The sequence below is a fragment of the Tachysurus vachellii genome, chromosome 16 (assembly GCF_030014155.1).
Source record: "Tachysurus vachellii isolate PV-2020 chromosome 16, HZAU_Pvac_v1, whole genome shotgun sequence".
Classification (NCBI taxonomy): domain Eukaryota; kingdom Metazoa; phylum Chordata; class Actinopteri; order Siluriformes; family Bagridae; genus Tachysurus; species Tachysurus vachellii.
In genome coordinates this window covers 5171334-5193863 of record NC_083475.1, presented here as the reverse complement: position 1 = coordinate 5193863, position 22530 = coordinate 5171334, and the positions used below count along the sequence as shown (strand labels likewise).

The following is a 22530-nucleotide window of genomic DNA, read 5'->3' as shown; positions in this document are numbered from 1 at the left end:
TGTTTTTACTCTGCTTGGGTTTAAATATGAGGCAATTATGCATGAAATACAAGTTAAAAGTTAAATTGTTTTTGAAGCATTACATCTGGTGCCACTTAAATAAATAATAAACCTGATACACATAAATTAGTTTTGTGCCAAATATATTTAATCAACCGCATACATTATATTTGGTTTGAAATTGTGGCAAAGTTTTTATGACTCTTTTATTTCCTTACTCACAGTAAGAAAGCACCTCAATGGAGCTTTAGACTTTAATGAAAGCCCCAGCCTGTGTATGATGGATGGATGAATGGATGGATGGGGATAATAATATGGGAACTGCCTTTACAAAGATAATGCAGAAATCAAAAGGATGTCTATAAACAGTTGACTAGATGGACTTGTGTCATGTTAATGATGTCATGCTCAGACAATTGCATTGTTTTGGTAATATAGTCCACATTTTTATAGTCTAGTCCCATTATATCAGTTCAGGAAGTTTTTCTTGCCACAATCCCCTCTGGTTTGCTCACAATAGGTAGAATAACTTTTCGAATATATAACCTGAATTTATATATGTCTGTAAATCTGCTTTGTGATTCAGATAAAAATTAATTCAAACTGAAGGACAAAAAAGTCTTCAGCAAAGTCTTATTTTTATAGATATTGTATGCACAACCTTTGCCTTCAAGTTAAAATATAACTGTGTGTATTGCAGCACATTGATAATACAGGATAAACAACGCACGCGCTTACAGGTATACAGGATGCACGCGCACACACACGCGCGCACGCAGGTAGAGCTCGAGACAGCAGCGCGCGCTGGACTGACAGCTAGAAGAAATGTGTGTTTTTTGTTTTTTCCTCACAGTAAAGAGATATAAATAAGTATCAACCCTGTGGATCAGAGCTCATCTCTCTGCCATGTAGACCTGATGGAAACGGTAGGAAAATGTTTAACAATGATATTGTGTGTGTTCAGCTCTCACTGTGGACACAGTATATAGTGTATAGTGTATAGTGTATAGTACAGTGTATAGTGTATAGTGTATAGTGTATAGTGTATAGTACAGTATATAGTGTATAGTGTATAGTACAGTATATAGTGTATAGTGTATAGTGTATAGTACAGTGTATAGTGTATAGTGTATAGTGTATAGTACAGTATATAGTGTACAGTGTATAGTGTATAGTACAGTGTATAGTGTATAGTGTATAGTACAGTATATAGTGTATAGTGTATAGTGTATAGTACAGTATATAGTGTATAGTGTATAGTACAGTATATAGTGTATAGTGTATAGTGTATAGTACAGTATATAGTATATAGTGTATAGTGTATAGTACAGTATATAGTGTATAGTGTATAGTGTATAGTACAGTATATAGTGTATAGTGTATAGTACAGTATATAGTGTATAGTGTATAGTACAGTATATAGTGTATAGTGTATAGTGAATATTACAGTATATAGTGTATAGTACAGTATATAGTGTATAGTGTATAGTACAGTATATAGTGTATAGTGTATAGTACAATATATGGTGTAAAGTACAGTATATAGTGTATAGTACAGTATATAGTGTATAGTGTATAGTACAGTATATAGTGTATAGTACAGTATATAGTGTATAGTGTATAGTACAGTATATAGTGTATAGTGTATAGTACAGTATATAGTGTATAGTGTATAGTGTATAGTGTATAGTACAGTATATAGTGTATAGTGTATAGTACAGTATATAGTGTATAGTGTATAGTGTATAGTACAGTATATAGTGTATAGTGTATAGTGTATAGTACAGTGTATAGTGTATAGTGTATAGTACAGTATATAGTGTATAGTGTATAGTGTATAGTGTATAGTACAGTATATAGTGTATAGTGTATAGTACAGTATATAGTGTATAGTGTATAGTGTATAGTGTACAGTACAGTATATAGTGTATAGTGTATAGTACAGTATATAGTGTATAGTGTATAGTGTATAGTACAGTATATAGTGTATAGTGTATAGTACAGTATATAGTGTATAGTGTATAGTGTATAGTGTATAGTACAGTATATAGTGTATAGTGTATAGTACAGTATATAGTGTATAGTGTATAGTGTATAGTGTATAGTACAGTATATAGTGTATAGTGTATAGTACAGTATATAGTGTATAGTGTATAGTACAGTATATAGTGTATAGTGTATAGTGTATAGTATATAGTACAGTATATAGTGTATAGTGTATAGTACAGTATATAGTGTATAGTGTATAGTGTATAGTACAGTATATAGTGTATAGTGTATAGTACAGTGTATAGTACAGTATATAGTGTATAGTACAGTATATAGTGTATAGTGTATAGTGTATAGTACAGTATATAGTGTATAGTGTATAGTGTATAGTACAGTATATAGTATATAGTGTATAGTGTATAGTACAGTATATAGTGTATAGTGTGTAGTACAGTATATAGTGTATAGTACAGTATATAGTGTATAGTGTATAGTACAGTATATAGTGTATAGTGTATAGTGTATAGTACAGTATATAGTGTATAGTGTATAGTGTATAGTACAGTGTATAGTGTATAGTGTATAGTACAGTATATAGTGTATAGTGTATAGTGTATAGTGTATAGTACAGTATATAGTGTATAGTGTATAGTACAGTATATAGTGTATAGTGTATAGTGTATAGTGTATAGTACAGTATATAGTGTATAGTGTATAGTACAGTATATAGTGTATAGTATATAGTGTATAGTGTATAGTGTATAGTGTATAGTACAGTATATAGTGTATAGTGTATAGTGTATAGTGTATAGTACAGTATATAGTGTATAGTGTATAGTACAGTATATAGTGTATAGTGTATAGTGTATAGTGTATAGTACAGTATATAGTGTATAGTGTATAGTACAGTATATAGTGTATAGTGTATAGTGTATAGTGTATAGTGTATAGTACAGTATATAGTGTATAGTGTATAGTACAGTATATAGTGTATAGTGTATAGTACAGTATATAGTGTATAGTGTATAGTACAGTATATAGTGTATAGTGTATAGTGTATAGTGTATAGTACAGTATATAGTGTATAGTGTATAGTGTATAGTGTATAGTACAGTATATAGTGTATAGTGTATAGTGTATAGTACAGTATATAGTGTATAGTGTATAGTACAGTATATAGTGTATAGTGTATAGTGTATAGTGTATAGTACAGTATATAGTGTATAGTGTATAGTACAGTATATAGTGTATAGTACAGTATATAGTGTATAGTGTATAGTACAGTATATAGTGTATAGTGTATAGTGTATAGTACAGTATGTAGTGTATAGTGTATAGTGTATAGTGTATAGTACAGTATGTAGTGTATAGTATATAGTGTATAGTACAGTATATAGTGTATAGTATATAGTGTATAGTGTATAGTACAGTATATAGTGTATAGTGTATAGTGAATAGTACAGTATATAGTGTATAGTACAGTATATAGTGTATAGTGTATAGTACAGTATATAGTGTATAGTGTATAGTGAATAGTACAGTATATAGTGTATAGTATATAGTGTATAGTGTATAGTACAGTATATAGTGTATAGTACAGTATATAGTGTATAGTACAGTATATAGTGTATAGTATATAGTGTATAGTGTATAGTACAGTATATAGTGTATAGTGTATAGTGTATAGTGTATAGTACAGTATATAGTGTATAGTGTATAGTGTATAGTGTATAGTACAGTATATAGTGTATAGTGTATAGTGTATAGTACAGTATATAGTGTATAGTGTATAGTACAGTATATAGTGTATAGTGTATAGTGTATAGTGTATAGTACAGTATATAGTGTATAGTGTATAGTACAGTATATAGTGTATAGTACAGTATATAGTGTATAGTGTATAGTACAGTATATAGTGTATAGTGTATAGTACAGTATATAGTGTATAGTGTATAGTGTATAGTGTATAGTACAGTATGTAGTGTATAGTGTATAGTGTATAGTGTATAGTACAGTATGTAGTGTATAGTATATAGTGTATAGTACAGTATATAGTGTATAGTATATAGTGTATAGTGTATAGTACAGTATATAGTGTATAGTGTATAGTGAATAGTACAGTATATAGTGTATAGTACAGTATATAGTGTATAGTGTATAGTACAGTATATAGTGTATAGTGTATAGTGAATAGTACAGTATATAGTGTATAGTGTATAGTACAGTATATAGTGTATAGTGTATAGTGAATAGTACAGTATATAGTGTATAGTACAGTATATAGTGTATAGTGTATAGTACAGTATATAGTGTATAGTGTATAGTGAATAGTACAGTATATAGTGTATAGTACAGTATATAGTGTATAGTGTATAGTACAGTATATAGTGTATAGTGTATAGTGAATAGTACAGTATATAGTGTATAGTATATAGTGTATAGTGTATAGTACAGTATATAGTGTATAGTACAGTATATAGTGTATAGTACAGTATATAGTGTATAGTATATAGTACAGTATATAGTGTATAGTGTATAGTACAGTATATAGTATATAGTGTATAGTGTATAGTACAGTATATAGTGTATAGTATATAGTGTATAGTGATACCATGCTACAAGATACCATGAGTTTAAAACATTGTTCAAAGTTATAATGATATACAAAGCTACAATGAAACATTTTTTTATATATTTCTTTTTAATAAATGCAAAAGATAGGGAGAGAAGTGCTAGTTGAAGTGTTTCCTGAATAGCCAGTGACTCAGCTGTCTGGACCCCTAGGGGAAGTTCATTCCACCACCTTGGTGAGAGAACAGAGAAGAGTCCTTTAGTATACTTGCCTCTTACCCTAAGAGATGTTGGAACCAGTCAAGCAGTGCTGGTAGATCGGCGGGACACTGTGATGTGATAAACTCTGGTCCATACTGTGAATAAATAAATACAGAATAGTAAAAAACAGACCGGTTCTCATCTCTCTAACCTGCTGCCTCATTCTGAGCTTCTTATCCAACTTTACCAACCAGAGTAAATGCTATGGTTTAGATTAGTCAGTGGAGTCAGTGGCTTATCTTACAGCACTGTTTATGGTGTGTTAAACTCAAAGACCACAGGTTACTGTGGCCATGCTGCCACATTTCATTAAAAAATGATTAACTAACATTCAAACTATCTAGACTTTACAGCACAGTGTCAACCCTTTGAACAGTGCTCTGGAAATTGGCTAATAAAAATAGGCATTATATACAAGACAGTATAATACTTTTAAACATGAAGAAGAGCTGTTGAAATACTGATTATTTTACCTACAATTTACATCTAAAATGTTATTTGACTCTGTCTCACATATCTGAAGAGTTATTATTGCAACATGCACTAATAAACATCCACAGAGGTAAGATTTTTCCAATGAGTGAGGAAAGAAGATAAGATGGATAATCTCTGTATATCAGAAATATGTATATGAATGTATATTATCTGTTTTTCTCAAATGCCTTTTATTGAGTTACTTTAGTCACTTTAGGTAGTCACTAGATAGCATAAGTCGTATGTTACTCTTGACTTAATTATGTCATTTGTAATGTGGCATCAGCTTACCCTAACAAATTCACTGTTCACATGCTGCTGGTGGTAAAAAGAAAAACACTTGTGCATATGCTATAATTGCCTAGTTGGCTGTTTTACAAAGTTTTTATTTTAGTGTTTTTGTTTTTTTTTTTACTGGACCAATTTAAGGTGAAACAGCAAATGCAAATGAGAAACTAACTTTCAGTCTAATGACAGGAAATATTAAAATAAACAAAGTAAAGCAAAGCAAAAAAAATTGCCAAGACTAAATAAGAAAAAGAATCAAAGGAAAAATACCAAAAACATTTGTGGTATGTGGTTCTTGATCCCATAAATAACAGTTGTTAACAAATACCCTAAATGTCTAACTATTCTTCCCAGTATGCTGTGTTTACATTCCTCCGTGCTGCCCTTCCGCTATCATAATAGCACTCTTAGTGGAAAATCAGAGCTACTGTAGTCTTCAGTCTGTAGTCTGGGAGCACTGCAAGGCAAAAACTGTTTTTGAAGACTTGGCATTGATAATCTCAGACAACCAGTTAGAATGGACTGTTCATGCAAAACTACACAGTTAGGCTAATTTAGATTTAATTTGGAGTCCGATGTGATCAAAGCACTTCTGCCCAGTAAGGCTATTAGCCATTTATGGGAAGGGATGATAATGTATTATGACTAGAGTAAAAGACCAGAAACCTTCAAAATGTCAGATGTAGCTAAGAAGAAATCAGTCATGCTGAAGATCATATCATACACCTTCCTAGATCTGGCCCAGCCCACTGATTGGAGCTTCCTTTAACTAAAATCAGTTAATGCTGTTGTCAGTGGATTAGGCTAAAGATTGGAAGAGGATGGGACTTCTTTTTAGTCTGGCTCCACTTAAAATTTCTTCTCTATGTAACACCTTGACATGTAGCAACACCATCTGAACCTCTGTGAATCTCAAGCTGTGGGCTGCCTATGTCATTATCTGTAGCTTGCTACTCAGCCACAACCTCGTTCGGTCATCCAGGGTTATCAGAGTTGGGGTGGAGGGATTGTCTGGGTTCCTCAAGTCCGCAAGAGTGTACGAACCTCATTTCAATTAATTTTCTTTTTCTTGGGTACTATATTTGCAGTTTTATATGAAATTAATTGGTAAATTTTCCTGAGCATCGCTGACTGTTGCAACCCAGCAGCTTCATTGTTTTTTTTTGTATATATCACTTTCTTAACTGCCAACAATTTTTTTGCAACATTTATAAATATTTTTGAAAGTTTAATGATTGGAAATATAAAATGTCTATAAAATAAACTTTGTTATGTAGCAGAATAGGGTGCCTAAGACTTTGACAGTCCTGTACACTGTACTGTCTGTAATACATACATATCTAATTATTATATTGACATTAACTCACCAATGTGTATAGGGCATGACATGATTTGTTAAATAAATTGATTATTTTGGTCCTTAAGTTATTTTTTTTCCAGTATCTGTTTAAATTTCACGCTTCTATAGTTTCCCAATCGGAACAGTTAGTTGATTTTAGGTCATTTTGAGGTTTTCATTGCCACAGATCTCAGATATCAATCTTTTTAATAAGTTTCTACTGTTTTGAGAAGTGGTGCCTAGTTCAGAATCTTATGTTGCTAATAGTAAGAGAAACCTTGGTTTTATTTTTGAATTACAGCATTTTATTTAGATGCAGTGTGGCAGCTATCATGTAATAAGAACATCCACATCATCTTTATGCTTTCTATTTTTTAAGCAGGGTATCAGGATAATTGAACCGGATTTTTTTCTTCACAGATTAAAGAGAACAAGGATACAATGCCAGTGGGTGGTCCTGTCTGGAAGGCTCTTTTTTGTCACATATCAGTTGTTCAATTGTGGTTTTACCAAACAGAGAACTTTGCACAGATGTATGTAGGAACTTAAATCCCATTTTGACTAAAAGGGATTGGGGATGCATAGGCAACAAGGTCCATGCCCATATGGTTCAAAGCTCCCCAGTGCCTGCAAGACGTCTGAAGAAGCTCTGATCCACTGAAACTTTTGCACATTATTCACTACCAGGAATTTCTTCACTATTCATGATATGCATTTATTGCTGTATTTTTTTTTCTTTCGCTGCTCCTACATGTAATTTTATTTTTACATTTGTTTACAGACAGCAAACAGAAGGCATCCACTTTGAATCTGCCTAAAATCTTTACTCGGAAAAACAAACGTAAGTAACATGATTTTTGGCATTGCCAACCTTTTGGTTTATTTAAAGTGTTTAGTTCAGTATGTATTTTTTAATTAGTTTTTCATTTCACTTATGCTAGTAGGACTCTGAAGATGACCAACAGAGTTGCAACCCAGATACTTTGCTCTGGTGCTAGTACAGCTAAAATTTGGAGCTCTAAAATTGAAATGATAACTTATTAGTCATTTTTAAGGCACTTTTAGTGAGTCTTGAATAAGGATGAGTTAATACACAGCTCTTAGTCAAGTTCATAACTATACTCTAGGCATCTCACAGAAATCTGGATATAAATGTAACTAATTTGAATTTGTTTATGCTGAAATAATGGGTGTAACAACAAAAATCCAATAATGAGTACATGCCTTAGGTCCAGCTATACTGATTTTCTTTATGATTTGCTGACTTTCTCTAAAACAGCTATTTAGGTGGAAAAATTTGTAATTAATTGAGATTTCAATATCCAGAGGACCCTCTGTGAGCATCATTTGTTAACTTTTATGCTCATTAGAGGTTCCCCAGTATGTACACACCTGATTTAAAACTAAATGGTTTGCACTTTTACTCTTTTTGGTGTGCACTTGAATCTCCTAGAACTTGGTTAGTTGCATGAATGCTTAGAGTCATGTTCTGATAGAATTTAAAAATGTAGCCCCATAGAAACTATTCGGGAAAATAGTACCCTGGTATAACAATCACATTAATGTATTTCAGACTGCATTGAAGAATCTGTAATAATTATCAGCATATTTCTTTTCTCTATCAGAAGATAAACAAAATACTAAATGAAAAACACTATTTACAGTAGCAGAGTTAACCAGGAATAAATGCACCAGCAAATCACAAATACCGGTAGCATGAATAGTTTTAGGGGTTTTGTTTGTTTGTATGACAAATTTGAAGAAAATGTGCAGCATTAACTTTGTCAGACAGTAATGTAGAAAGTAATAAAACCACTGGGAGGAGACGTGAACACCAATGGTTATCTCATTATAATGGCACCTGTCATGGGGTGTGATATATTAAGCAGATATATGTAGACAGTCCACTCTGGAAATTGTTGTGTTGGAAGCAGGAAAAATGGGCAAGTGTAAGGATCTGAGATAGATCTATCTATCTATCTATCTATCTATCTATCTATCTATCTATCTATCTATCTATCTATCTATCTATCTATCTATTTATAAACTTTTCACATTTTACACTCAATAAGCAGTCAGAAATTCCATTTTTTGGGCCACTTTTCTTTTTGGAAATAAATTCAGTCTTGTTTGTCAATTTTTGTTTTATTTACTGATATATATTTCTCCTTAGGGATGCTGATCTACACTTCTTCCAATGGGGTTTTTATTGTTGTCTAAGCCCAACCACACCTTGTCTACATATGTTATACATACTGTGTATATAGAAATGGTAATGCCATAACTCAGTAAGCCTAACCACACACACTTTAGCCAAATTAGTTAACAGAAAATACTATATATCTTTTCTCTTCGTCTCCTACTGCCTGTACAGAGGTCTAGAAAGTAACATCTCAGCTATAAGTGGAGAGGGAGCAGGAGTCAGATGCCATAAGCTAGAATGTCTGCAATGTGTTTGATTACTGTTTTTGTCTACTATGTCACTGCAGTCTGTATTTGATTCTGATTGTATCTTATATCCAGGGTTTATAATCACACTCTCCAATATGGATGAGGACAGGTTCAATTTTAAGTCTGATTCCTTTCAAGGTTTCTTCCTCAGGGAGTTTTTCCTCCTCACCTTCACATCTGGCTTCGTCATTAGGAATAAATAAAAATATTTAAAAATATATTTCTATCCTGAATTTATACATTTCTTAAAAGGTTGCTATATGTTATAACATCAGTTGTTAAAACAGTTATACAGATAAAATTGTTGAACTGAAATGAATTGAATTATAGAAGTTTATTTAATCTACTCTACTACTACTAACCTAGTTTGTAAGGACGAACTTAACATTAATTTACTGGCTTAGAGCAAGAAAGTAACAGCGCCCCCTGCTGGTCCTGCTGAATGACGCATCAGGAAATTACACACAAGCGTGGAACTCTGTCTGACTGTCTGACTCTCTCTCTCTCTCTCTCTCTCTCTCTCTCTCCCACTTATTCAGTTAGGGCCCATTCACTGACACACAGTTGTACATGATTTAAACAAATGAGCATCTGATTTTTAGTCACTACAAACATTTTAGTAAACTAATTTTGCTCTTAAAAGTCACTGTAGTCTGGCACTGTAGTCTATAGTATCATCTAGGAGTCTGTTGTATCATCTTCTGGTGCTGCGTTCCGATTATAATGTTCTGCACTAGTATTCTAATATTCAGTTCTTTTTTATTTCGTACCAACAATTTCTTCAAAAAAAGAAAATACTCTAATAGAATCTTGCAGCACTCATGTGTTCAGTGGCTGATGATGATATGCATTTCATTATGATTTATGTATATATTTTTCAATGTATAGAAAGTCATTGCAAAGCTGCATTTTGCAGTTACATAAGATAAGGTTTGTTCATGCATCTAGTTCTGCAAGACTTGACCACTTTTACTGCTCTTGAACACACACTTTTTATGTATGTGGGTTTCCTGAACAAGCATGTCAGTGGTAATGGTCTCAATATATTCATGTGTTGTGAGGGTATTTCCTGTATGAGCTACAGAAAGAAGGAAGAGATAGAAAGAGCGATCATGAGAGAACAGAAGTGAGAGAACAGAATAAAGGGGAATTAAGAAGGGACTCAACCTAGTTTTGCTTGTTTCAAGCATTTATTTCTAGAAAGATTATGATTTATCTGCCAACATTCAGGCTTTAGCTTGAAATTGTCTAAAATAAATGTAATAAAACTTTTGATTCTTTTCATAATAATCTCATAATGAGAATTTGACCTTTATTTAAGCCGTTTTCATTTACTAAGATGTTTGCCGATGTTGATATCGATGTTGATCTTTGTCGATATTATTTCTTGTTACAGCACAATACAGCACTGTAAACTGCATACAGTTTACTATGGGACACTTCCTTATCACCTTTTTAGTTAACAAAAATTTATTTTTGCACCTTAATAATGTAACTAGATGTAAATGTGCCAGGCTCATGAGTAAGGAAATATTGTTGATTTGGTAGAATGAAGAAAATTTGGGACCTATTCGGGACCTATAAACCTATTTGCTTTCCTTATGTCGGTTTAGTTTTGTTGTAGACTTTAAAAACAACTCTGTTCAACTCACTAAACTTAAAAACTGCATTCAGAATGTCCTTCTTTCATCAGTGCAGTCATCCTGCTTACTTAGAGACACTAGCTTCTGTGAACACACACACACACACACACACACACACACACACGTTCATGCTCCCTCTCTCTCCCTTACTTTGTATTCAGCACAGTATTCACCTCAAGAAGCATTTCCTGTGTTAGACAATGCAAAGCTGAGCTTCTCTTTTGTTGGAAGCAGATTTTTAACTTGGTTTTGAAGAGATATTTGTCATGCATGCCGGGAATGGATCTGTTGCTCTTCCTCCTTAAACTATCTCACTTCTCTATCCTTATAAATCATGGCACTGTTTGCTGAAGTGAGTATGTACGGATCTGTTAGAGGAAGTTTGACTTGGGGAGCACTACAGTCTGGCTCACAAGTGTTCACCATTCTGTGGGGTTTTCACTGATGTAAAGGCTTTTTTAAAGAGATTATCTTGCTGGTTTTAAGGGTGTTGTTCCATTGATTATCTTTAAAGCCTGAACATGGAGTGGAGTTATGTTCTACCCATTCATTTTATGGAGTAAGTAAATACATGGCATTTTTTCCTTTTTTTTAAAGGTGTACTGGGTTTGATGCAGTAACTGTATTGTGAGTGAACTAAAATGCTGAATGGTGTGGAAATTCAAACAGACTGTGGCCATTGTTTCAAACTGTGGTACTTTATGTAGCGTGTTGGTTGAATGGCCTCTGTGTATTTGTATGTGGGTTATTGGTCGCCTACTAGGCTTTTTTGTTTGATTACTAGAGTGTGAATGCACTGGGTTTGGACTGAGTCTGTGTGTGTGTGTGTGTGTGTGTGTGTGTGTGTGTGTGTGTGTGTGTGTGTGTGTGTGTGTGTGTGTGTGTGTGTGTGTGTGTTTGTGTGTGTGTGTGTGTGTGTGTGTGTGTGTGTGTGTGTGTGTGTGGATGGCATGAGAGAGAAAGATCAGGATTGGTTTGAGTTTGATTGTTCAAGCATTTACAGTAGGTTTATGTAACTAATCCCCATTCTCCTACCTCTTGCCTGTAATAAATTCTCTCACTAATTTGACATATCTGCTGTGTGTGTGTGTGTGTGTGTGTGTGTGTGTGTGTGTGAGAGAGAGAGAGAGAGAGAGAGAGAGAGAGAGAAAACTTCATACATATGGAGAGGGGAAATAGTGAAAGAAAAAGGCAGCGAGAAAGAGTGTCAAAAACATCAGGCTGAGAGATGGAGAGACAGACACAAAGAGAAAACCAGAGGAAGGAAAGAGGAGTGGGTGGAGACAACCCATACCTTGCAACAGTGCCGCCTTTCTTTCACTTCTCTCTCTATTGTGTTGTATCCACTTATTGAAGAAGTTCTCCCTGTTGTTCTTCGCCTGCCGGTAACTTTACAGCAAGTCTCACCATGCGGACTCTCCACAGGCTGAAGCTGATGAGTTCGCCGAGCCTCAGTGAACTGGGCAAGACTGAAAAGGCTGCTTTGGAGGAGAGAGGCGCTCAGCAATGCAGGGCAGGGGCCAACGTCATCTGGAATAGGTATAAAACACATGTTTACTGCAGGGAATTTTCTGCAATGCAAGACTGGATTATACCTAACTACTTCTGATGCCTTTAGAGCTTTACAATCTGGTTGCAGCAATTTAAAGTTAATTATGTTGAATTATGAAGGTCCCTTTGGTCCCTATTTAATTTTTTTCCATAAAAGTCATCTATGGTTAACATTGTTTATAACCATTTACTCGAGTAAGTGCTTTCAGCTGTGCTTTTGATGGACTGCATCTCCACACTCTTACAGTGTTAACAGCTGATTCTTTCACTCTGTTCATTTATTTTGTGTGCATTTGTGTTACATTTGCTACCTCCTTTTCTTCTTCTCCTGGCTCTCAGACATACGAGCATCCATGCATCTTCAAAGGACATGTTTAAAATATCACCTCTAAAATGTTTCCTCAAGCACAGATGCACTTGCATGTCTGTTTGAGCTTTGGACTTTATGGTCCATAATATCCAACTAAGCATGTTTAAACATTAAATAAGTGATGTGGCTCTGTGGTTAATTCAGGGTCAGGGTTTGGTGCCACTATGTTACAGGCTCTGCTTCAAAGAAAGAACACATTCCATTGTTTTCTCTGATTTTCACACACACACAAACACACACACACACACACACACACACATGCCGAGTGTCGATGGCTATAACAAAGTGGGCTGATGAATTTTCTGTTTGTGTGTGAGGTGTGTGTTTATTGTGTGTTTTTGTGTGTTTGTAGTATTCATAATGCAGTAATCGGCATGTTCCAGAAGAAAGATCTGGGAGACAATGAGTTGTACTCTTTAAATGAAGGAGTCAGGTATGCATCATGAACTCCAGACCTTCAGTGTTTCTCACACTCCTCATCCACGTCCTGTCCAGTTCCACTGAACGCATTTACACTTGTGCAAATACACACATATTTTCCCATAAACTATTAAAAAACTATTTTAAAGAGCAAGTCAGAATCAAGGTAATAGTCAGGCTCAGGGTGAGAGTCAGAGTTGGAGTCAAGGTTAGCCACAGATTAGGGAAAATATACTGAACTATATGAAATGTATTCACTGACATTTACTGATGAAATATAAGAACTTAGAATATTAGCTTTGAATATTAGCTTTGCTATGAAATACCATGGACTTCAATGGAGTCATTATAAGTTTGTGACAGTAGTACATCAGCTTTAACTGTGTTTGAAATATCCAAACCTGTTACTGGTTCTACCAGAAGTAAACACACATAGAAATGCCACTATTTTTAATGTTTAAGATTGAATGAAACAACTGCCATGCTTCTGTTTATGATTTCTGTTAACAACCAGTCAGCCTGCTTACGTGGAGCCCATTTTAAATAAAATCCTTCTATGTAGTTCAAAAATGTTGTTAGAAATAAATATGAAAAACCTTCCAAAAAGTCAAAATGATAAAAAATCTCAACCAAGAGCAGAAATAATTAATGACTTGTTTAATGAGCGCTTAGTTTTGAATAGTTTAGCTTTGGTAATATCAAAATAATAAACAATAAATTGTTCAGTAAAATTAGATTTATTGGAATACAGGTAGAAACACTAGTTTACTACATAAAAAAACTTTAAATAGGGAGAGGAGGAGTGTGTGTGTGTGTGTGTGAATGTGGCTGTACGCTCTGTCGATGCATGTCAGGGTGCACGTTCACACTGAGTTTATGAGAATGAATAACTGTGTGAGTGAAGTGACCTCCTGGTATTTAGTTCAGTGAACAATACTGAGTGAAATAAGCTTATAGAGTTTGAGAGTCTACAGGCGGTGGACGGCCAGCAATAGAAGTTATAACATTATTTCTGATAATGCAATAATTTCCAGCGGTTCACTGATCAATGAGCAAAGTGAGATTACATGTGCAGATAAGAGAGAGAGAGAGAGAGAGAGAGAGAGAGAGAGAGAGAGAGATATGCTGTGTTATATCTGATCCTGGGCCTTGACATCTCTCTTTAGCCCTCTGCAGTCCTACTTCATGACATTTTGTTATTTTTAATCTTCAGCTCTCTGATATCATTTTTATAATTATCACCCACTGTTATTAAAAAGATTACAGCATTAAATTGGAAAGACAAAACAGAACGTTCATCTAAACCAAAATAACGAGAAAACATTTTCTACAACATACTGAGAAGTCCTTTTAAAAAAGAAAGAAAAAAACACAATTTGTTAATTATACTCCTTCATTTTCAGACATGTTAGCTGTCTCTCAGTCTGACTCTCTCTCTTTCAGTAACTCAGTACTCTCATCTAATTCACTCTCTGTTCATTTAATGTCTCATTTTCAGTACTCAGTCTGTTACTCTTATTTACTCCCTGACTTTTGTGCTGCAGGCAGCTGCTGAAAACAGAGCTGGGGTCCTTCTTCTCAGAGTACCTGCAGGTAAAAACCTGATGTTTATTAACCAGCTCTATTCTCAGCACAGCATTGACCCTCACATGGTACTGCTCACACCCCCCCAGACCATCCATGTTCTCAGAATGTGTTTGTTTTGTGGATGTGAAGTGATCTTGTTAATGCATTATTTACAATATTTGTCAAGTTCAGTTGTAGCTTAGTTGCCAGATCCAGGATTTTACTTCGGCTCTCACACCGAATCGCTACACATAACTCAGCTTCATATGGCTATGAAGAAACTGCAAAATATCACTACAATTTCTTCTGTAAAATCTTTAACCAGCAGTAACCTGTTAATCTTTGATTCAGCAAACTCATCAGGATAAAAAGAAGAGTTTTAAATGTACAGCTCATTTCTGAGAGATATGTTTATTTATTTGTGCACAAACATGAATGTTGAACCAGTTAAAGCCAATCACATGAGCTTCATTAAGGTGAGCAGCTATAAGATGTGATTATCACTGAGTGAGCTATACTGAAACTGACCCTAGCTTTCTAAAGGGAGCAGCTAGTAGTTAATGTTAGGAGTTATAATGTAAAGTTATACTCAAGTTAATCACAAGGGGGCACGTGCACGACAAATTTTTCAGGTGCTGCTTTTAGACACTTAGTGGTAATAGTGTGAAAGAGCTACACAAAGCTCCTAAACAATAAGAAGCAACTTAACTTTTTTCAAAATCATCATTCATTCATTCATTCATTCATCTTCTACCGCTTATCCGAACTACCTCGGGTCACGGGGAGCCTGTGCCTATCTCAGGCGTCATCGGGCATCAAGGCAGGATACACCCTGGACGGAGTGCCAACCCATCACAGGGCACACACACACACACTCTCATTCACTCACACAATCACACACTACGGACAATTTTTCCAGAGATGCCAATCAACCTACCATGCATGTCTTTGGACCGGGGGAGGAAACCGGAGTACCCGGAGGAAACCCCCGAGGCACGGGGAGAACATGCAAAGTCCACACACACAAGGTGGAGGCGGGAATCGAACCCCCAACCCTGGAGGTGTGAGGCGAACGTGCTAACCACTAAGCCACCGTGCCCCCCCTCAAAATCATCATTTTAAGTAAATTAGTAGCAAACTGAATAAAGTTCATATTTATAAATATACAAACTAGAGTTTTTTAATGTAATTCTATAAAAAAGTAAAAATATATTTTAAGAAGCTGCTTTATTATTATTATTATTATTATTATTATTATTATTATTATTATTATTATTATTATTATTAAATCAAACATTAAATAAATTTTTTTAAAAGTATACATGGTTTATTTCACAGAGGATATATGTATATCGAACCATATATAATTTTTAAAAAATGTATATATATATATATATATATATATATATATATATATATATATATATATATATATATATATATATATATATACATACATATGATTAATTTTTACAGAACCAGCTTCTAACCAAAGGGATGGTCATCCTCAGAGACAAAATATACTTCTATGAAGGTAAACACTACAGCCCACATATAAAGTGTTGGCTGGGGTGATTGTGGGGGGGGGGGGGGGGGGGTATGGGGGGGGTGCGGGTGTGTGTGTGTGTGCGTGTGGGGGTGTGTGTGCATGTGTGTGGGTGGTTGTGGGGGTGTGGGTGGTTGTGGGGGTGGGGTGGCTGGGGTGATTGTGGGGGGGGGGGGGGTTTGTGGGTGTGGGGTGTGTGTGTGTGTGTGTATGTGTGTGTGGGGGGGTGGTTGGGGGGGTGGGGGGGTTGGCTGGGGTGATTGTGGGTGGGTGTGTGGGGGTGTGGGGGTGTGGGTGGTTGTGGGGGTGGGGTGGCTGGGGTGATTGTGTGTGTGTGTGTGTGTGTGTGTGTGTGTGTGTGTGTGTGTGTGTGTGTGTGTGTGCGGGTGTGGGGGTGTGTGTGGGTGTGTGCGGGTGTGTGGGTGCATGTGTGGGTGTGTGTGCGGGTGTGGGTGTGTGCGGGTGTGGGTGTGTGTGTGCGCGTATGGGTGTGTGTGCATGTGTGTGGGTGGGTGTGGGGGTGTGGCTGGTTGTGGGGGTGTGTGTGCATGTGTGTGGGTGGGTGTGGGGGTGTGGGGGTGTGGCTGGTTGTGGGTGTGTGTGTGCATGTGTGTGGGTGGGTGTGGGGGTGTGGGGGTGTGGCTGGTTGTGGGGGTGTGTGTGCATGTGTGTGGGTGGGTGTGGGGGTGTGGGGGTGTGGCTGGTTGTGGGAGTGTGTGTGCATGTGTGTGGGTGGGTGTGGGGGTGTGGCTGGTTGTGGGGGTGTGGGGGTGTGGCTGGTTGTGGGAGTGTGTGTGCATGTGTGTGGGTGGGTGTGGGGGTGTGGCTGGTTGTGGGGGTGTGGGGGTGTGGCTGGTTGTGGGGGGGTGTGTGCATATGGATGCATGTTGTGGTTTCTTATCATTTCCTTTAACATTTAATAGATATAGACAGCTCTAGGCTGCACAATGCACTCAACTGCTTTCACTTTAAACACTAACATTTTAATAGGGTTAAGAGATTGAATATGTTTGCCATTGATTTTGTAATAGACATTTTTCTATACAGGTCAGAAGTTACTCGATGCTCTGGCTGAAACCTGGGACTTTTTCTTCTGCAATGTTCTCTCCATGCTGCAAGCCATTTTCTACCCAGTCCAGGTACTGCAGTGTCTGCAGAAATATCTACTGACTGCATAGCAAACATATTACTCAGAAAAATATGTCACACATAACATGTTATCACTCTGTGTACGCATATGGCGTGTGTGTGTGTGTGTGTGTGTGTGTGTGTGTGTGTGTGTGTGTGTAGGGGAAGGAGCCCACTGTAAGGCAGCTAGCACTCCTGCACTTTCGGAACATTATAACTCTGAGCATTAAGCTGGAGGATGCTTTGTCTCGTCCCAATGCTTGTGTTCCTCCTTCCATCATACAAATGCTGCTCATACTGCAGGTAATTATATTTATTCATTAAAAACTAACTTACAACTTCATATCTATAAATTATTATTTAATATTTAAGCCTCACCATCTTAGCCAGGACGAGTCCGTGTTTTTTCTCTGGTTCTCTACTGTCTAAGTCAATACTAAGGGTATGTGTAATTGCTCTGTACGTATTTCCCCTGATAATGATCAGACTATGATATAATCATTTATAATCATTATACAGTATAAAGTGAAGAAAAATTATAATCCTACCTGAATAAGAATAATTCCTTCCACCATTTGAGTGTACATATAGAAAGAGAGAGAAAGAATAGAGAGAGAGAAATGTTTACTGTTAAGAACATACATAATATAAAATTCATGGCTGATTATCAGCATTACACTGAGATTATTGACATAATGTTTGCCTCAGAACATCAAAGCTTACTGCTTTATTAAACACTACCTCAAAGCAAGATTAAACCCTGACAGAAGCACCACAGTATATTAAAGTCTTCGAGAGACGTGGGTGTAGTAAAGACTATGGTCATGTTCTATCATGGTTTAGAGTAATATTTACTTTCCATCATCAATTTCTATTCTGTTTTCCGTGTGTGTGTGTGTGTGTGTGTGTGTGTGTGTGTGTGTGTGTGTGTGTGTGTATAAGAAGACTTCTTGACTAAAGAGTTTGTTGTGTGAAAGTGAAAGACTGATGAGCCACTGTGTTATTGTTAGTGCTGTATCGCAAGGTTAATATTTGGATATTTGGTAGTTTCTCGGGTCTTCTCTAAAAAGTGCAAGTGAATCAGAATGAAATTTAAGTTCCAACTTCAAGATTTCTATCAGAATATAAACTCATTAAACAAATTTCAGTTTATTACTTCAAACACATGAAGCACATGCTGGCTCACAAATCAGCTGCTCTCCCTCAGTGGACCTCTGTCTTTGTGGAAAGATTTAGACCTCACTCCGTATTAAGAAACAACAGCTGAATTGCTTTTATTCTGTTAAAAGGAATCTCTTTGTTTAAGGAGCTGGTGTGCCGTGTGTTACAGGGGGTGCACGAGTCTCGGGGAGTGAGTGATGACTACTTAAAGTTGGAATCTCTGATCCAGAAAGTTGTGTCTCCGTACCTAGGCACACACGGCCTCTATACTGATGACGGCTGTGTAGCGCAGTGCTCCTGTGTGCTGGGTGAGAAAGCGTTTAGCAGTCACACTGCATGATTACAGGACACTCTTTCTGACATGAAAAATAATGTATGAAAAACTGTGAAAAGGGCTGCACCCTAGTTAACCAGTTTCACCGTCTTTCTCCTTCCTCTGTCTTAGAGAAGCGTTGGCAGCGGCACTGGCCCCAGCTCAGTGACTCCTCGGGCAGGAACCCTGTAGTGCGCTCTAAAAGCTACAACGTGTCCATGTTGACACCTGTGGCCGAGTACGAGACGGAGCCCACATCAGTGGGCAGTGCTGGTGTCCGACGACACTCTGTGTGCCAAATGACCTTGTGTCAGGAAGAGCCGGCATTCTCCAGCACAAAGTCCAGTCCTGAGTCGAACATCACACCACAGCTCTCATCCTCTCACCCATCCACAGAACATGACTCAGCTCTGACAGGCTGCAAAGGGCAAATGACGGAAACGTCTCCACTACTGTCTCCTTCCATGTATCCTTCGATTTTCTCTCAGTGTTCTTCAGAGATATTTCAGAAAATGTCCCATGAAGCAGATTCTGATCTGATTAAGGAAGCGGCCTCAATACCCATAGCCTCGTCAAGCCCAGAAACCATCACAGATCAGCTCCTAGAGTCTTTAGACTCAGAATCAGAGGGAATCTTCATAGACTTCAGCTGCCACTGTTCACACTCCTCCAACCTCAGCCACGAGAGTGAGAGTGTGGTCTAGAAAGGCAGCAGAAAGTGAATGTCAGGAACTTTTAATCTCTGAAGCTCAAAATAGCATGAATCGGGTTCATGTCATTTGGTTTTGGGGGATTTCTATTCCTTTCATATTCCTTGTATTTTCATACTAAACATCTGAAAAGCCAAATTTTAACACTTTTTTAAAGATATTTCTAATTAAGGTCTCTGGGCTCTTTTTCTTCAATTCCTCTGAAACTTCTTTTAGAATTCTTGAAAGTGTCTGGATCATTTTCCAAACTTGAATAAAAAAATTTTGGGGGATTATAACTGTTTAGAATAACAAATTCTATATTATATAACAAATTTATCTATTTTAATTACTATTTAATTGTATTTATTTATGTAATTGTTAGTGAGAAGTGATAAATGTGCTGATTAGAAGCCCCTAACAGGTGAAGCTGGATGCAGAGAGAAATCCACTGTAATCATTGAGACAGATGAAGGATCTCTTCTTCTTTCTTCTGCTTTTAAGAATGGTGTGATAATCAATGAGGCATTAAATATCAATATTCCTTTTCTGTGTGTGATTGTTTTGGTTGGTTGGTATTGATTGATTTAATTCATTCGATTTGTCTGATTGATTGATTGATCAGTAGCTGAAGAGCACAGGGAATTAAATGCAGAGAATAAATGCACCTATTCATATACAACACGTTTACATTACAGTCAGATTCAGTTTGTGTGGTTAGATTATCATTAAGGGAAGATTTATGTTTGTGTAAAAATTAAGCAGAAACATTCAAGCAAAAATTGAACCTTGAATCATTTTTGATTGTTTATTGTCAGAGGGTATGATGGCACACTGGGAGGATCTGCTGTAGAATCTCATAAGAGTAGGCAGAAAAGACACCCCTGCATTTGGTGGAATGAGCTGTTGTATAAATGTTTTCCTAATGGGCAGAATATTCTACAAAATATTGTTACCATCCTCTACTCCTTTACTCCCTCTAGAGAGTTTGGTCCCGTGAGGTTCTTGCTGCCCCTTCACAGTGAAGCGCGCAACTGAGAACAACCTGCTCTGGTCTTTCACTCGTTCAGCCTCAGCCTCAGGACCAAATCACCTGATTCTAGAGCTTCCTTATGATGTCGTCTTCTCTCTTCCAGCCCATGACAGTAGATATAGTGTACATTAAACACACAAGCTCAGTTTAGCTTCCAAACATGCTCCACAGTGTAGTTAGCACTGTAGCTGTCTTGGTATGTTTGCAGAAGGAACATTTGCCAGACTGTGGTGTGGAAGTGGAGGATGATAAGAGCTCCTCACACTTCCTCAATAAATAATTTTCTTATTCTTGAATGAACAAAGACCTGATAAACAAATGTCTCCTTTACCTCTGTAGAAGGAAAAATTAAGTTGAGGAAAGTCAATAATTCATTAATGTTAATTAATGTTCTTCTGTCTGTTTTTAGTTAGCAAGCTGAAATCTAGATAATGGTAAATAGTTTATTTAAAACCTTCAGGTTTGAATAAATGATACACAGAGTAAAGCATAAGTAGATCACTCATAGGTTATGCTCCCTTTTTTAAACATGAAAACATGGCATTAAATTCATTTCATTTTATGCATTTAAATATGGGATCGTTTTGACCCTCATTCAAATATTTTATTGGCTGAATACTTTTAACTACATTCAAATACATTTAACTGTGTAAGATTTTAGCCAGTATGTAGTCACTCTATCACTTCTGAGTCTAACCCTGTTGGCAGGTTCATATTTAAGAGTGTAAACTTTCAGACTCGTACAGAAACAACTAAAGGTGCTTCACACCTTTAAATACAATAGACATTATATTACAATGTATAGTTGGTATAGAAAAGAATCAGCCACTCAATATAATCACATTTCTGTTGCTCTGCAGAGTGAAATTATATATTTTTATTTGACATTTCTTTATCCAGCTATATTTCCTCACATAACATCCAAGAAAAAAAACGAAAAAAAATGAAAAAAAAAAAAACAGAATGACCAATTTGGATAAAGCAGCAGTCCTCAAACATTTGTGTTTATTAACAACCTGCTGGTATATTGAATTATGGGTCTGTGGTGCACAAAGTGCATAACACAAATCATAAAAATAATACTCAACAACAATAAAGGAGAATCAGTGGGAACTCTGAGCTTAACACACTCACGTTTGTTGATGTGTTGACCTACAATAATTGCATCTGCCCTTCTAGTTCTTTACTTTTGGCTTGTCTGTTTATGCAGGTTGCTTGATCCCCAAAGTCTCAAAGCAGTTTTGAAGTCTTCATTGCCTCATTTGACAGTCTATCGCTACATATTATACACAGAGGGTTCAGTGCATCACAGTCACCTGTCGTTATAAACCCTGTATTTTAAGTATTAAAATAAAGTGTTGGCCCCCTTCCTGATTTTTTTGCACGTTTGTCACACTTTAAAGTTTTAGATCATCAAACAAATTTAAAACATAACTTAACTGTGGTTTATCACACCTGAGTGTAATTTCTCTAGCCACACACAGGTCTGGTTACTGTCACACCTGTTCACTATCAAGAAATCACTTACATAAGACCTGACTGACAAAGTGAAGTAGACCAAAAGATCCTCAAAAGCTACAAATCATGCCGAGATCCAGAGAAATTCAGGAACAGATGAGAGAGAAAGTAATTGAGATCTATCAGTCTGGAAAAAGTTATAAAGCCATTTCTAAAGCTTTGGGACTCCAGCGAACCACACTGAGAGCCATTATGCACAAATGGTGAGAACATGGAACA

The 22530-nt window shown here is 36.3% G+C and overlaps 1 protein-coding gene across 3 annotated transcripts; it reads left to right on the top strand.

Moving 5' to 3' along the window:
- The first annotated feature begins 755 nt into the window (after positions 1–755).
- On the top strand, positions 756–21300 carry LOC132858873 (proline-rich protein 5-like). Of its 3 annotated transcripts, none has more exons than XM_060889416.1 (10): positions 756–926; positions 7704–7763; positions 12442–12555; positions 13290–13370; positions 14902–14950; positions 16400–16457; positions 17517–17608; positions 17760–17900; positions 18928–19066; positions 19204–20308. In XM_060889416.1, exons 3-10 carry the CDS (start codon positions 12452–12454, stop codon positions 19773–19775), a joined length of 1236 nt encoding a protein of 411 aa, XP_060745399.1. In that variant the 5' UTR covers positions 756–926; positions 7704–7763; positions 12442–12451; the 3' UTR covers positions 19776–20308. The 3 variants fall into 3 exon arrangements, with proteins under 3 accessions (XP_060745399.1, XP_060745398.1, XP_060745400.1); XM_060889415.1 differs by lacking the exons at positions 756–926; positions 7704–7763 and adding exons at positions 11352–11368; positions 11531–11575; XM_060889417.1 differs by lacking the exons at positions 756–926; positions 7704–7763 and adding exons at positions 11394–11575; positions 20744–21300 and having other exon boundaries at positions 19204–19537.
- Positions 21301–22530: the final 1230 nt, after the last annotated feature.

Excerpts from the sequence above, each read along its gene's own strand:
- LOC132858873 (XM_060889415.1), top strand. The coding sequence starts at position 11,538 with ATGGAGTGGAGTTATGTTCTACCCATTCATTTTATGGA. Across the intron at positions 16,458-17,516 it reads CAAAATATACTTCTATGAAG|GTCAGAAGTTACTCGATGCT; the intron begins GTAAACACTACA and ends TTTTCTATACAG. Across the intron at positions 17,609-17,759 it reads CCATTTTCTACCCAGTCCAG|GGGAAGGAGCCCACTGTAAG; the intron begins GTACTGCAGTGT and ends GTGTGTGTGTAG.